Source organism: Schistocerca americana, chromosome 4 (genome assembly GCF_021461395.2).
Source record: "Schistocerca americana isolate TAMUIC-IGC-003095 chromosome 4, iqSchAmer2.1, whole genome shotgun sequence".
In the NCBI taxonomy this organism is placed as follows: domain Eukaryota; kingdom Metazoa; phylum Arthropoda; class Insecta; order Orthoptera; family Acrididae; genus Schistocerca; species Schistocerca americana.
In genome coordinates this window covers 778,261,927-778,276,095 of record NC_060122.1, presented here as the reverse complement: position 1 = coordinate 778,276,095, position 14,169 = coordinate 778,261,927, and the positions used below count along the sequence as shown (strand labels likewise).

The 14,169-nt window shown below is 36.5% G+C and overlaps 1 protein-coding gene across 1 annotated transcript in view; it reads left to right on the top strand.

Annotated features, from left to right (window-relative positions):
* Positions 1–14,169, top strand: part of LOC124613796 (putative leucine-rich repeat-containing protein DDB_G0290503) — a 187,302-nt gene that overhangs the window by 149,504 nt on the left and 23,629 nt on the right. The window contains exon 8 of the mRNA XM_047142518.1: positions 1,648–1,758. Within this exon, the coding sequence (XP_046998474.1) occupies positions 1,648–1,758 (111 nt within the window). The remainder of the gene's footprint in view (positions 1–1,647; positions 1,759–14,169) is intronic.

Here is a 14,169-nt window from a genome sequence, read left to right as displayed (position 1 = left end):
GTTACTCTTATTTATATCGGTAGTGTGTTTTCTAATTTGCTGATGTATAAATAGCTTTCATGTGTTGTTTGTATATATATCATGCCTGGTATAATGAGCTGTTTCAAGGGAATGACATTCAAGAAAAAACATATTTGGAATTACTTCATATATTTTGTAGTTTTCTAATAGTATTCTCAATTTCTTTGCTTACTCATGATGCAGGAATTAAATCTTATGTTGTAGGTACACTCAAAAGGATGATGTTTACATTTCGTAAATGGTTTAAGGCATTAGTTACATCTTTGCTTTGTTTTGTTCTTCATAATAAATATCTATGGCTGGATGTTGATTATATGTTTACATTACCTGGTGATAAATTATAACTATGATTTCAAATTGGATACACCACCTATTTTGTAAGGATACCTGCTCTGCAGGTGGTCTGTAGTCCAGATGGATCAGTAATTTTCTTGATGCAATATGCCATAACATGTGACTAACTTTTGACCTTCTTTAATTATCAGTTTACACCACCTATGTCCATTTTTTAAAGTTTCATGCTTTTTATGTGTACTGTTACTATTCTAATGGTGTAAACCAAAAGCAGCAGTTATAGCAAAATTAAGCAGATGTATGCATCTTCTGGTGCTGTCATTTTCCTTTTTGTCATTTTTATTGTGATTTGACACTGCTGCTTTTGCTTTTCTTATTACTAATGCATTTTCACTTTGAGCAGCTTCATTTAGTGGTAGTGGGAGTATGTGTTATTAAACATTCATTACATTTCTGCTAAATTTATGTTTACAAGTAAGCAGTATCTGCGCATACCATGTCGTGTAAAGTGCTTTTTTCTTTGATATTCACACCAGTGAATTTTACACAATCACAATAAAAGAAAAAAATCATTTTCATGTAACCACTGCCTCCTTGTCTAAGGTACAGAGTGGAGTTCTACACTCTGGCATGAAGATATTGATCAACTTCTCATTTAACATAAATCAAGAAATTGGTGGTTATCTCCATAATTCAAAACAAACTTTTTATCCACCCTTTCTACAAATGACCTAAATATCTAGGTTCAAGGACTGAGAAGTTCTGTTAGCAATATGGCAAGCAGTTGTGTTCATTGTAATGCTGCATGATAAATAGTAATGCAGTGTAAATTTCACAAAACACTTACAAATGTAGGTTACTGCTTTCCTTGAAAAACACTGTGCTAATGAAGTAAGTATTAAATTATCAATAGCATATAAACAGCAGCTATTATTGAGAAGGCAGCAACTTCATTCAGTGTAGCAGCTATCCTTTTTATTTACACAATTAAATTTAGCTAGCATAAGCATGAATAGCATTCAGCAGTGTAGTGCTATTCTGTTGTTAATACAGATTTACTTTCTTATCTTCTGTTGATGTTACCCTGGCTCCTTCCATATCCCTGAATATTCTCCTTTTTGAGTGGATGTATGGAACATGGTGAAAGAATAAATGAATGCAGTCTAAAATGCTTTGCATGTTTGTAAAGCTGAATGATATCCACAGTCAGTATCCCTAATTATATTAAAAATAATACTGTCAAAATTTAGAATTCTCATTTATGAAATGATATTTTTTTTAAATAGATGACTTGAATATTCAAATCTGTAATGAAACTTTCTCCATTCTCAGTATCATCAGGCTGAACAAGAACTTGAAGAACTGAAACACAAACTTGAAACTACAGATGCACAAAATAAGCTTATGATAAGTAATGCTGAATCTGAAGTACAAAGAGTAAAGGTAAACATTTATTTTTCTTATCTGGATTCTCTATAATTTACATTCCTCTTGTGTTGTTGATAATAACAACGCTGCAAACTTTTAAGCCAGAATTCATGTTGTTTGAGACTTCCTAAAATCAAATTCTGTCTCTCACGTATTTATTTATTTATTTATTTATTTATTCATCCGTAGACAACTTGTGTTGTATGGATGTCGTCAACTGTATACATGGAATGAGTATATACATAATAGTACTTCTGGTAGCACATATTTCTATGGTGCAACTTAATCGTTTGTACACAAAACAAATACAGACCAATCTTAGTTACAAATAAATATAAATTTACAAATGTATTCTTGCAGATTACACAAAACAAATACATACCAATCTTAATTAAACATAAATATAAAGTTACAAAGGTACTCTTGCATGAATTGAGGTGAACACATGTCATTTACAGTATTCTTTGACAGTATAATAACATTTATCTGCTAAATAATTTTTTGCAGCTTTCCTAAAGGCATGTATTCCAGTTTCAGCTTTGATCTCCTCTGGAAGTCTATTATACATTTTTAATCCATTAAATAATAAACTATTTTGGGTTTTTGTTTTGTTTTTTCGTATGAGATGCAAATGGTGGCAGGATCTAGTCCAGTGTTGGTGTATAGATCTGTTTTGTGTGTACTGGTCAAAGTGTTTCTTTATATATATCACAGTCTGAAAGATGTATTCACATGGTACTGTCAAGATTCCCATGGTTTTGAATAAATCAGTACAGTGAGCTCTCTTGCTGCTTTTTGTTATTATTCGTACTGCCCTCTTTTGGAGCTTGAAAATCGCTTGTATGTTCTGCACATTTGTACCCCAGAAGGTTATGCCATAACTAATTATTGAATGCACATATGCAAAGTATGTCGTCTTAGCACATGGACTATTACATACTGACATAATTATCCGGAGTGCATAGCAAGCAGTAGCAATTTTCTTTTCTAGTGCTGCAATATGGTCAGTCCAGTTAAGCTGTGAGTCAATATGCATTCCTAGGAATTTTGTGTTTGTGACACAATCTATAAGTTCATCTTTAACTCTTAGGCCTATGTTATTATGTTTTTTATTTATGTGGAAATTAATACTGTTTGTTTTTTTAATATTGAGGGTTAATTTGTTGCTTACTACCCACTTGCATACATGATCGAGTGTTTCTTCAGCTTTGTCTCTCAATTTGTCTGGTGACTTGTCACTGATAAGGATACTGCTATCATCTGCAAATAGTATTGCTTCCCCGTATTTGACACTCTGGGGAAAATCATTGATATATATTAGGAAGAGTATTGGCCCTAACACACTTCCCTGAGGGACTCCTATGTTAATATGTTCTGGTTTGGAAATGTGTTTTGTCAATCTGCTGAACTTCGTTTGTGAGATCTCTACACACTGTACCCTATTTTCCAAGTATGATTGAAACCAATTATTTACTGTTCCCCTTATTCCTAGTGCCTCCATTTTGTTTAGTAGTATTTTGTGGTCTACCGTGTCAAATGCTTTGCTAAGGTCAAGGAATATGCCTGTTACATGTTCACCTTCGTCAAGTGCTTCTAAGACAAAATTTGTGAAGTGAGCTACTGCTGTACCTGTGCTTCTTCCTGGCCTGAAACCAAACTGTTCTTTACACAGTAGGTTGTACTTGTTTAGGAAATCCATTAGTCTCTTTTTCATTATATTTTCTATTACCTTGGAAAAGGATGAGAGTAATGAGATGGGCCTATAGTTTTCTATATTTTCTGGATCGCCTTTCTTAAATAGAGGCAGGACTTTTGCACATTTTAAGTATTCTGGGAAGCAGCCTGCAGTGAAAGATTCATTTATGATGTGTGCCAAAGGATGTTGTATGCTGTCAATGCAGTCCTTCAGTAAGCACGCTGGCACTTCATCTAAACCTGCTGATGTTTTATTCTTTAGATTCTTCACAACCATCCTTACTTCTTCTGTAGAAGTCGGTAACAGTAACATTGAGTTATCCATATAGTTCAATTTTTGTTCAAGCTGTTTTTTGCCAAACTTTTGCTGTAGCTTGGTAGCAACACTGCTGAAGTACTCATTTACAGTATTTACTAGTGTATTCGGGTTATGTATAATAGCACCATTATGTTTAATTTGAATGTTTACTGTTTTTAATTTATTACTGTTTGTTTCCTGTTTGGTAACAGTCCAGGCTGCTTTAATTTTATTTTCTGCCTTTTCTATAATACTGTCATTGTGGGCTTTTTTTGCATCTCGTAATACTCTTCTGTATATTCTTTTGTATGTGTGGTAGTAGTTTAGGAAACCAGGATCACTATGGTAGTTTTTTAACCTGTTCAGTTGTTTGAGTGTTGCAGAGGATTTCCTTATTCCTTTGGTCACCCAGGTATTTCTTTTGTGTGAGTGTACTGCAGTTTGCACCTTTGGGAATGCTTCATCAAATCTGAGTTTAAATAGTGACATGAATTTAGAAAATTTCTTATTTACACTAGTTTCAGCATACACTTCTTCCCAAGTTATACTGTTTATTTGCTTGGCAAATTCTGATCTGTTTGGTTTGGAGAAAACCCTTCTGTATGTGTATGTTTTAGTTGTATTGTCTATATTTATGTTTAATTTTAGGATTTGACAGGAGTGATCAGAAAGGCCAAGGTTATCTACAATAATTTCACAACTTTCTTTATCTATGTCTGTGATGATGTGATCAATTGTTGATGATGAGTTTTTGGCTATCCTTGTGGCTCTGTTAACTAATGGTGATAACTTATAACAGCGCAATATATTCAAGAATGAGTTACAGAATCTATCTGGGTTTTGTGTGTTTATATTTAAGTCTCCACAAATGAGAACCTTCCCTTTAGGATTCGAAGCCATGTCTAGAATCTGGATTAGTTTTGCAGTGAAAGTATCTATATCACCACTGGGTGAACGGTAAATACATATTATAGTTAACCTTTGTGCCTCATCTGTCTTGCTTATCTCTATGGCTGATATTTCTATGTGTTTTTCCTCACTTACAGAATTAATATCATTTCTAATTTTATAGGCAATTCCTTGCTTAACATATATACATGATCCACCACCTCTAATGGTGGTTCTACTATAATGACATGCTAGTATATATGAGTTCAAATTTATTAATGTTATTTCAGTTCCTCTACACCAATGTTCAGTAATGCAAGTGACTGAACTGTTTAAAGTTTGTAATTCCACTTCTAATTGTTGCACTTTGTTTCTGATAGATTGTATATTTTGATGAAAGACTGAGAAACGAGCACAGCTTAAACACAGGCCCATTGCTGCTTAGATACCTTGTCAGTAGTTCATTTAGCACCTTGAGATGTAAATTTGTGGAGCAAGTCAATATACATAGTTGTCTTTTTATGTTATAAAGTAAATACATTAAAGGAAAATTCCGCCAAGAAAACTAATAAATCATGACACAGAATTGATTGCCAGTGCTTACCTTCAGATATATAATAATTCCAATCCCAAAGAAAGCAGGTGTTGACAGATGTGAAAATTACCGAACTATCAGTTTAATAAGTCACAGCTGCAAAATACTAATGCGAATTCTTTACAGACAAATGGAAAAACTGATAGAAGCCAACCTTGGGGAAGATCAGTTTGAATTCTGTAGAAATGTTGGAACACGTGAGGCAATACTGACCCTACGATTTATCTTAGAAGAAAGATTAACTTATCTTAGAAGAAAGATTAAGTAAAGGCAAACCTACATTTCTAGCATTTGTAGACTTAGAGAAAGCTTTTGGCAATGTTGACCTGAATACTCTCTTTCAAATTCTGAAGGTGGCAAGGGTAAAATACAGGGAACGAAAGGCTATTTACAATTTGTACAGAAACCAGGTGGCAGTTATAAAATTCGAGGGGTGAAGGAGGGAAATATTTAAAGAATTTAAAATAATGACTCTTCCTAGCTTTTACATCTATGAATGTGTATGCTTTCTGAAAACTCACCAGGAATTTTCAACATTAAATAATCAGGTTCATAACCATGAAACAAGGAACAGGGATGATTTTCACAGAGACACCCACAAAGGAGCACTCTACCAAAAAAGTGTAAACTACCAGTCCAATATACTTTTTATTGCATTGCCGTATACAAAAAAAGAAAATTAAAGAATTTCATAAATTCAAGGTAGATCTTAAACAATTTTTACTAACACATAGTTTTTATAGCATTGAAGAATATTTGAATATGGAAAAGTAATATTATATATACACACACACTGATATAAAATATTTGTATTTATTATCCAAGTTTTTGAAACAAATTAAAGATAAGGTACTATATTGTAATTGATACATCCACACATGTATATTGTTAACAGATGAATAAAGATATTGGTTGATTGATTGATTGATTGGTTGTTTTTCTCTTGATGAAGGGAATCACAAATAATACAGATGCTGATATTCTAAAGTTCTATACCACCAAAGTAAACCACGACCACCTTGGGATGTAATGTGGCTTGGCTGTTCTCCCAATGAAACCCTTGAACAGTCTCTCAAATGACATATGAGTAGTTTGCAGCAAAATCCATCAAAATGATTACTTCAGTATCTTCAAGATTTTGTTTAGGCTGCCTTGGGTATGTGTTTCGGTGTTTTGAAACGAAATAGTGGCTTGCCATACAACAAATTTTTAAAGCCATTTCCTCTATAAACTATTCTAGATTTGTGCGACATGTCTCTGGCATATCCCTGGCAGTATAAACCCACTGTTTTTATTCTGTCATTTCTTCTGGATCATTTTCTTTGAAAACAACTATTAAATAAGCTTATGGCTCAGGTTTTCCAAGACATTGTTCATAGCATTGCAGCATGCAGTCCTATGATTCTAAACAGCACACAAATTTCTTGATTGGTTCCTTATAGTCACCATCAATGAAAGGTGCTGGATCCAACACCATTTTGGCATTCTGTGGTATTACACACACACAAACTACATGCGTACCGCAGCACCACTTTGGCCTGAGTTCACATATTTTTGGGAAACCTAATTCACTGCCATATTGTTTACTTTGAAAATTTCTTTCAAGTTACAGAGCAGTAGTAATTCCTGCTCATGAACTTTTTCACCATCCGTTCCTACTGCTATATAATTATTTTTGCCTGGTCACAGCTGAGAAAATTCATCTTCAAAGAACCTGAGGACTTCATGTCTGATCTTGCCATTGAGATTTTTTCCTTTCTCATTTCGCTGTTGCTGTCAAGATGCTAGCCTCCATCTCTAGTTTCCTTGTTTGCTTCAACATCCTTGCAGAAACATTAAATTCTATTGCTGTTTGTTGTCTACTCCATCTGCTAGGAGTGAGTCAAAATTTAAACTTTGTTGGAGAACTTAAATGATGCACTTTAAGTTTTAGTTCATTATTAAGGTGTCCATATCCTTACATTTCTGGCATTGCTTCACCATTTGTGTTTCTAAACCATCAGTGGAACTCACAACAGCAGCTGCTGCTATAGGCTTGGTGATTAAACCTTGTGCTTTCTGAACTTTCTGCTTTATGTAAGCCATTGAATCCATTTTTCCAGTTCACTGAAGTTTAAAAGTCGAATCTCCAAGGGATGCTAGTACAGTCTTCACCCGGCATCAAGTGCCAAATATACCCATATAATCAGCAGACATTGATTCTTTCACATTCTAAGGATGTAGTTACTTATGAACTAATTCTCATCTACATCTGGGACAATGCTTCTTGCAAGGTTTGAAAACTTCGTTAGTCAGCAGTTTCAACTTTTCATTATGAAAAATGTCAACTTTATGTTTATTTTTCCAAAGCGAATTACAGAAGGTGATTTGCAGAAATTGAAATTTTGTTGTCTGCGGAGGATTATGCTATGAACAATTCTTCTGAAAAGTCCAATCCAGATCTAAGTTTTGAAAGCTGCATGCCCAATGATTACATTTATTTCACTGGCGTAAGCTGATGTTTATGACAGTAAAATATAAAAATTTATGACAGTCAGTGCTATCTCAATGACAAAAAGAAATAACGATCAGCCACTTCTTGGTTTGTTTCACAAAATATATAGAACATAAATTAATTCAGTCACAAAACTTCGAAAGAGCAACCTAATCACAAGATCAACACCAGAGAGAAACTGACAATTTGACAGACACATGGAGACTAACAAAACAATTTCAGAAAATTGGATGATTTATTTAACAGAAAGAGCTTCACAAAGTGAAGTCAGGTATGCACTGGCCCGCTCTGCCCTAATGCAAGCAGTTATTTGGCTTGGCATCGCTTGATAGAGTTGTTGAATGTCCTCCTGAGGAATATTGTGCCAAGTTATCTACAATTGGCACAATAGATCACAAAAACCTCAAGCTGGTTAGAGTGGCCTGCCCATAATGCTCAAAATATTCTCAATTGGGGAGAGATCTGGTGTCCTTGCTGGCCTATGTAGCGTTTGGCAAGCGTGAAGACAAGCAGTAGAAACTCTTTCTGTGTGTTGAAGGGCATTTTCTTGCGGAAATGTAAGCCAATGATGGCTTGCCATGAAGGGCAACAAAATGGGGCTTAGAATATTGTCAATGCACCAATGTGCTGTAAGGGTGCTGCAAATGACAAGCAAAGGGGTCCTGTTATGAAATGAAATGGCACCATAGACAATCACTCCAGGTTGTCAGTCTGTGTGGTGGATGTCAGGCAGGTTGGTATCCCACAGCTGTCATGGGCACCTCCAGACACATCTTTGCTGGCCATTGGGGCTCAGTTCAGAGCATGACTCATCACTGGACATTTGGCAGGGCACACCAAACAGCTCAGGAATTTGATGATCTAACATGCCAATTGTACAGAACTTGGCACAGGAGGATATTCAACAACTCTTATCAATTAGTGCCAAGCTCAATAACTGCTTGCATAAAGGCTGGAGCTGGACCAATGCATTATTGACTTGCGCAATTTATGAAGCTCGTTCTCTTGAATAACCCATCCAATTATTCTGAAACTGTAATCATTTAGTTATTTGGTTATTAGTACATCTACATCACATGTATTGATTCCCCTCTCATTCAGATAGTTCTTTCACAGTGTTTTTTTTTTTTTCAGTTTTTTTCCCCTCTTAAATGTATGTATTCCTTCAACAGTGGTGTTAAAAAATTTGGGCTGTGTTTTCATTAAGATCTTAAATAATGTTATAAAAATTTATAAAAGCTTTTGGGAGTAATTTCATCCATAAGTAGCGTCCATTCATTTAATAAGTCAGTCAGTCAGTCAGGCGCCAGCTCTTGGCCGATACGCCTACATAGAGGCAAATCAAGTGTTTATCTTATCGTGGGTTTCCCTCATAGTATATTTCTTAAATTTCAATGTTTTTCTGTTTAAGAAGTTTAATCCTATATTCTTGTAAGTGTAGATTCAGTCAGTCTGTGGTGCAGTAGGTGCTCATTTCTTTTGTTTTGAAGACAAGTGCTTGTTCATTTATTAAACTAGTCAGTCAGGCCCCTGCTCTCCGTCAATACACACCTATAGAGCAGTGGGTTCCTGTATTTTCCTCATAGTATGTTTCTCAAATTTTGTGCATATTTTCTGTTTAAGAGCTTTAATCTCATGTTTTTGTTAGTGTAAAGTCATTTAGTCTGTAGTGCAGTTTCCGTTTCTTCTGAACAGCCATCTACATAGCTCACAAATGCATCAGCATCCATTGGTGACACATCAGGAGGATAACAAGTTGCAGATCATGGATTTACTTCTTTAGTTAAACTTGCTAGGGTGGGTAAGATGTGTGCATGCTGTGTGTGTATGCAGGAGGAGCTGGCTGCAGTTAACAAACAGCTGAATGCATTTTTGACTGCGGTCAGTCACCTTCAATCTACTGACTTGGGGTGTAGTCGTGGCAGAGAATATGGCTTGTTGCATGGAACACCTCAGGTGTCACTTGTTACGTCCACGGTCTCTTCTGCCGAGGCACCTCCTATTGTACCCAATGCAGTGGATCCGCCTGCACAGTGGGGTAAGTGATGGGTGGTAACACATTCACGTCACTCGAGATGGAGGGCCAATATGGCCTTGCCCATTTGCCCTGTGAGTGGACACATGCCCACAGCTGCAGCAGGGTCCGAGCAGGCACACAGGGGGAGGGGTTTACTAGTTATCAGGAGCTACAATGTTTGGCATGTTATGGAGCTCCTTACACAGATAGTGTTCAGGGCTGGAAAGAGAGCCAATGTGCACTCAGTAGATCATCCTGTGCACCTCATCTGAGATGTGGAGTTGGCCCTGCATGTGGCTATTGGGCATTCAGAGTGCAGTTGGCGTGTAGTTGTGACTCACATCAGCACCAACTATGTCTGTAACACAGGTTCTGAGGCCATCATCTGTTCATAAAGGTGGCTGGCAAGTGGTGAAGGCTGCTGGCCTAGCAGACGCAGTTCAAGCAGAGGTCACAATTTGCAGAATTGTTCCTAGAGCTGAGTGGAGGGTCTCAACCAAAGGCTTCATCAACTCTGTTACAGTATTGGCTACAGATTTCTAGACCTGCATTATCGGGAGGAGATTTATAGGACTCCCTTTGATAGTACAACATTACTCATGGGTGCTTGCTACTCGCTACAGTTGAGTTTCCATGTAGCACATCTCTGTGAGTAAGGGCAATGTGCACGCATTAACAGATCATGTGGCTCAATAAAAAGGGTTTGGCTACACACCAATGCTCGAAAGCCATAATTATTCCACAATATGCAATTAGCAAATGATAAAATGTCAACTGAATTATAATGACTTTATATACATTCATCCGAGCACAAATTTCTGAGTGGTGGCCTCATACATATTAACAGTTTTTAGCAGCACTTCTGATTTATTAGTAGTAATATTCACTGAAATTACAATTATTTATGGCACAATATCATGGAATTAATCATATCACAAAAATATCAAAAGTCTGAAAATCTACACAAGTCCTCTTGTTTAGCATATCTTTAAGTTCACAGAATCACAGTCAGATTTGTTGAATTTGCAACATACATGCCGCCCAAACAACAACCTATCAAGACAAGAACCAGTGACCAAAAGACCATGTGCTCTGCTGAGCATGCTTACTTATAAACTTGGTCACATGACCACCACTGGAGTCAATGCAGCTGCCTTACTTCTGAACACCATCCAAGTTTTATACTACAATTTTCATAGAGATTTATAATCAATTACAAGTTCATTTAATTACTTTACAATAAAGTATAATTTATATAATCTCAAGAAACTTTTTCAGAATACTTGTTACGTCATGATAGGTTACAGGTGCACTACGCAAAAGAAGCAGCTACTCGGCTAGCGGAGTACTTGCGGACTGCACATGAGGTTTTTCTTGGGCTAGGCAGTAGTTTGAGGTACTCTTGTGAACACTTTCCATTTGGTTTGTAGCAAGGAAAATCAGGCCACATTCAGAGTAATGACACTTTGACTGTGAAAATTTTATCAGTAAACTGTCGAAGTATTCAAAAGTTCCCAAATTTACTGCGCTTAGGCAAAGTTCGTGCACTCAGATTATTCTTAGGATCAAAAGCTAGCTGAAACCCAAAGTGGAAAGCTCTGAGTTATTTAGTGAGTCATGGAAAATATATATGAGAAAGACAGATTAGAGGCCCTAGGAGGGAAAGTGCTAATTTCAATTGACAAAAATATGGTCTCTATTGAGTTAAAATTTGAGCGTGACATTGAAGATATCTGGTTACGTATAACAGGTGTATGTGAAACCAATTTAATTGCTGGATGTTTTTACTGGCCACCTGATTCCACTTTGACTGTTCTAGAGTCATTCAAATAAAGCCTATGATCAGCAAAAAAATTAAATTTAAAAAAATTTTTTAAAAAATCTTATCCAATACTAGTTGCGGGTGTCTTTAACCTACCAAGTGTAGACTAGGATTTCTATGGATTCAGTGTTTTGGGGTATATACAGACCATGGTGCGAAGTACTTTTGAACACTTTTTCTGAAAAATGTCTTGAGTAGCTAGTTCAGCAGTCCCACACAATGGAAATATCTTAGACCTTGTAGCCACAAATAGGCCAGACCTTATTGACAATGTCAGTATAGAAACAGGGATTAACAGTCATGGTGTTGTTATAGAAGCTGTGGTTATGAAACTTAATAAAGCACTCTAGAAGGCTAGGAGACTGTTTCTGCTAGAAAGAGCAGATAAACAGTTGTCAGCATCTCATTTAGATGGCGAACTAACATCACACAGTTCCAATAAGATGGACATAGAAGAGTTACTGGCAATGTTTAAGCAGACTGTAAATCGTGGTCTGGAGACTTATTTGCCTAGTAAGTGGATTAAGGTTCAAAAGGACTTACCATGGTTCAGTAATGAAATTCAGAAGATGCTGAAGAAGCAGAGGCTGTTGCACTTTTGGTTCAAAAAAGAAAACACAAATGATGACAAGAAAAGGTTAGTAGAGATCTATGTGCAAAGTATACAATGACAGCTACCACTGTCTCACTAGACAGATCTGGCAGAGAACCTGAGAAAATTCTGGTCCAATGTAAAATCACTAAGCAGTTCTAAGACTTCCATCGAGTCCCTTTGACAAGTCTCGTGAGATAGCTGAATATAGAAAACAAAGGCGAAGTTTTTGATTTTGTGTTCAATAACCCATTCATGCAGGAGAATCACACAAACATACCACCATTTGACCACTGTACAGATTCCTGTAGGGATGGCACAGTAGTAAGCATCTGTGGTTTAGAGAAACAACTGAAAATTTTGAAAGCAAGTAGGTCACCAGGTCTGGATGGAATCCCAATTCAGTTTTACAAAGATTACTCTATGGCATTGGCCCCTTACCTAGCTGGCACTTTTCATGATTCACTTGCCCAGCATGAAGTCCCAAGTGACTGGGAAAAAGCATAGGTGACTCCTGTATAAAAGAATCGACCCTCAAGATTACAGACCAATATTCCTAACTTCAGTTTGCTGCGAATCCTCAAACTTATTCTCAGTTCAAATGTCATAAATTTTCTTGAGACTGAGAAACTTATGTCCATGAATCAGCACAGTTTTAGAAAGAATTGCTCATGCAAAACTTGCTTGCTCTTTTCTCCCTTGATATACTGTGAACTTGGATGAAGGGCAACAGGCAGATTTCGAATTTCTAGATTTTTTAAAAGCATTTGACATGGTGCTCCATTGCAGACTATTAATGAAGGTAGAGCCATATGGAATATGTTCACTGATGTCTGAGTAGCTCAAAGAGTTTTTAAGTTATTGAACCCAAGAAGTTGTCCTGAATGGCAAGAGTTCATCGGAGACATGGTTATTGTCAGGAGTGCCCCAGAGAAGTGTAATAGGACTGACGCTGGTTTCTATATATGTAAATGCTTTGGTGGACAGGATGAGCAGCAGTATGTGGTTGTTTGCTGATGATGTTGTAGTGTACAGTATGATGTCGAAGTTGAGTGATCTTAGGAGGACACAAGATGACATAGACAAAATTTCTAGTTGTATATGATGAATGGCAGCTAGCTCTAAATGTAGAAAAATGTAACTTGATGTGGATGAGTAGAAAAAACAAACCCATAATATTCAGATAAAACATGAATAGTGTTCAGCCTGACACAGTCACATCATTTAAAAATCTGGGTATAATGTTGCAAAGTGATATGAAATGGAACGGGCTTGTAAGGACTGTGATAGTGAAAGTGAATGGTCAACTTCAGTTTATTTGCTGAATTTTGGGAAAGTGTGGTTCATCTGCAAGGGAGACTGCATATAGGATACTATTCTTGAATACTGCTAGAGTGTTTGGGATCTACTCCAGGTCAGATTAAAGGAAGATATTGAAGCAATTCAGAAATGGGCAGCTAAATTTGTTATTTTTAGGGTCGAACTACACCTAAATGTTATGGAGATGCTCTGGGAACTTGGATGGGAGTCTCTAGAGGGAAGGTGATGTTCTTTTCAAGGAACATTACTAAGAAAATTTAGAGAACCAGCATTTGAAGCTGACTGCTGAGCAATTCTACTGCCACCAACATACGTTGCATGGAAAGACCACTAAGATAAGATGTGAGAAATTAGGTCTTATACAGAGGCATACACTATACTTTTCGAGTGGAACAGGAAAGGAAATGACTAGTAGTTGTACCTGTACCCTCTGTCATGTGCTGTATGGTAGCTTGTGAAGTATAGGTACAGATGTAGGTAAGTAGACTTGAGTCTAAAATTAAACTACGAGGAGAAATCAAAAAGTAAAGGAACTTCTGAGAAAAGGAATATTTATTCTAGTGATAGAAAACTGAAAAATAAATTATTTTTCTACATAATGTCCCTGCACTTTAATGCACTTTGTTCAGTGGTTCCACCGGAAAAACATTTTCTAGGTGAAACTGTAACCAACTTTGCACTGCATCAATGACTTCTGAATTGTTT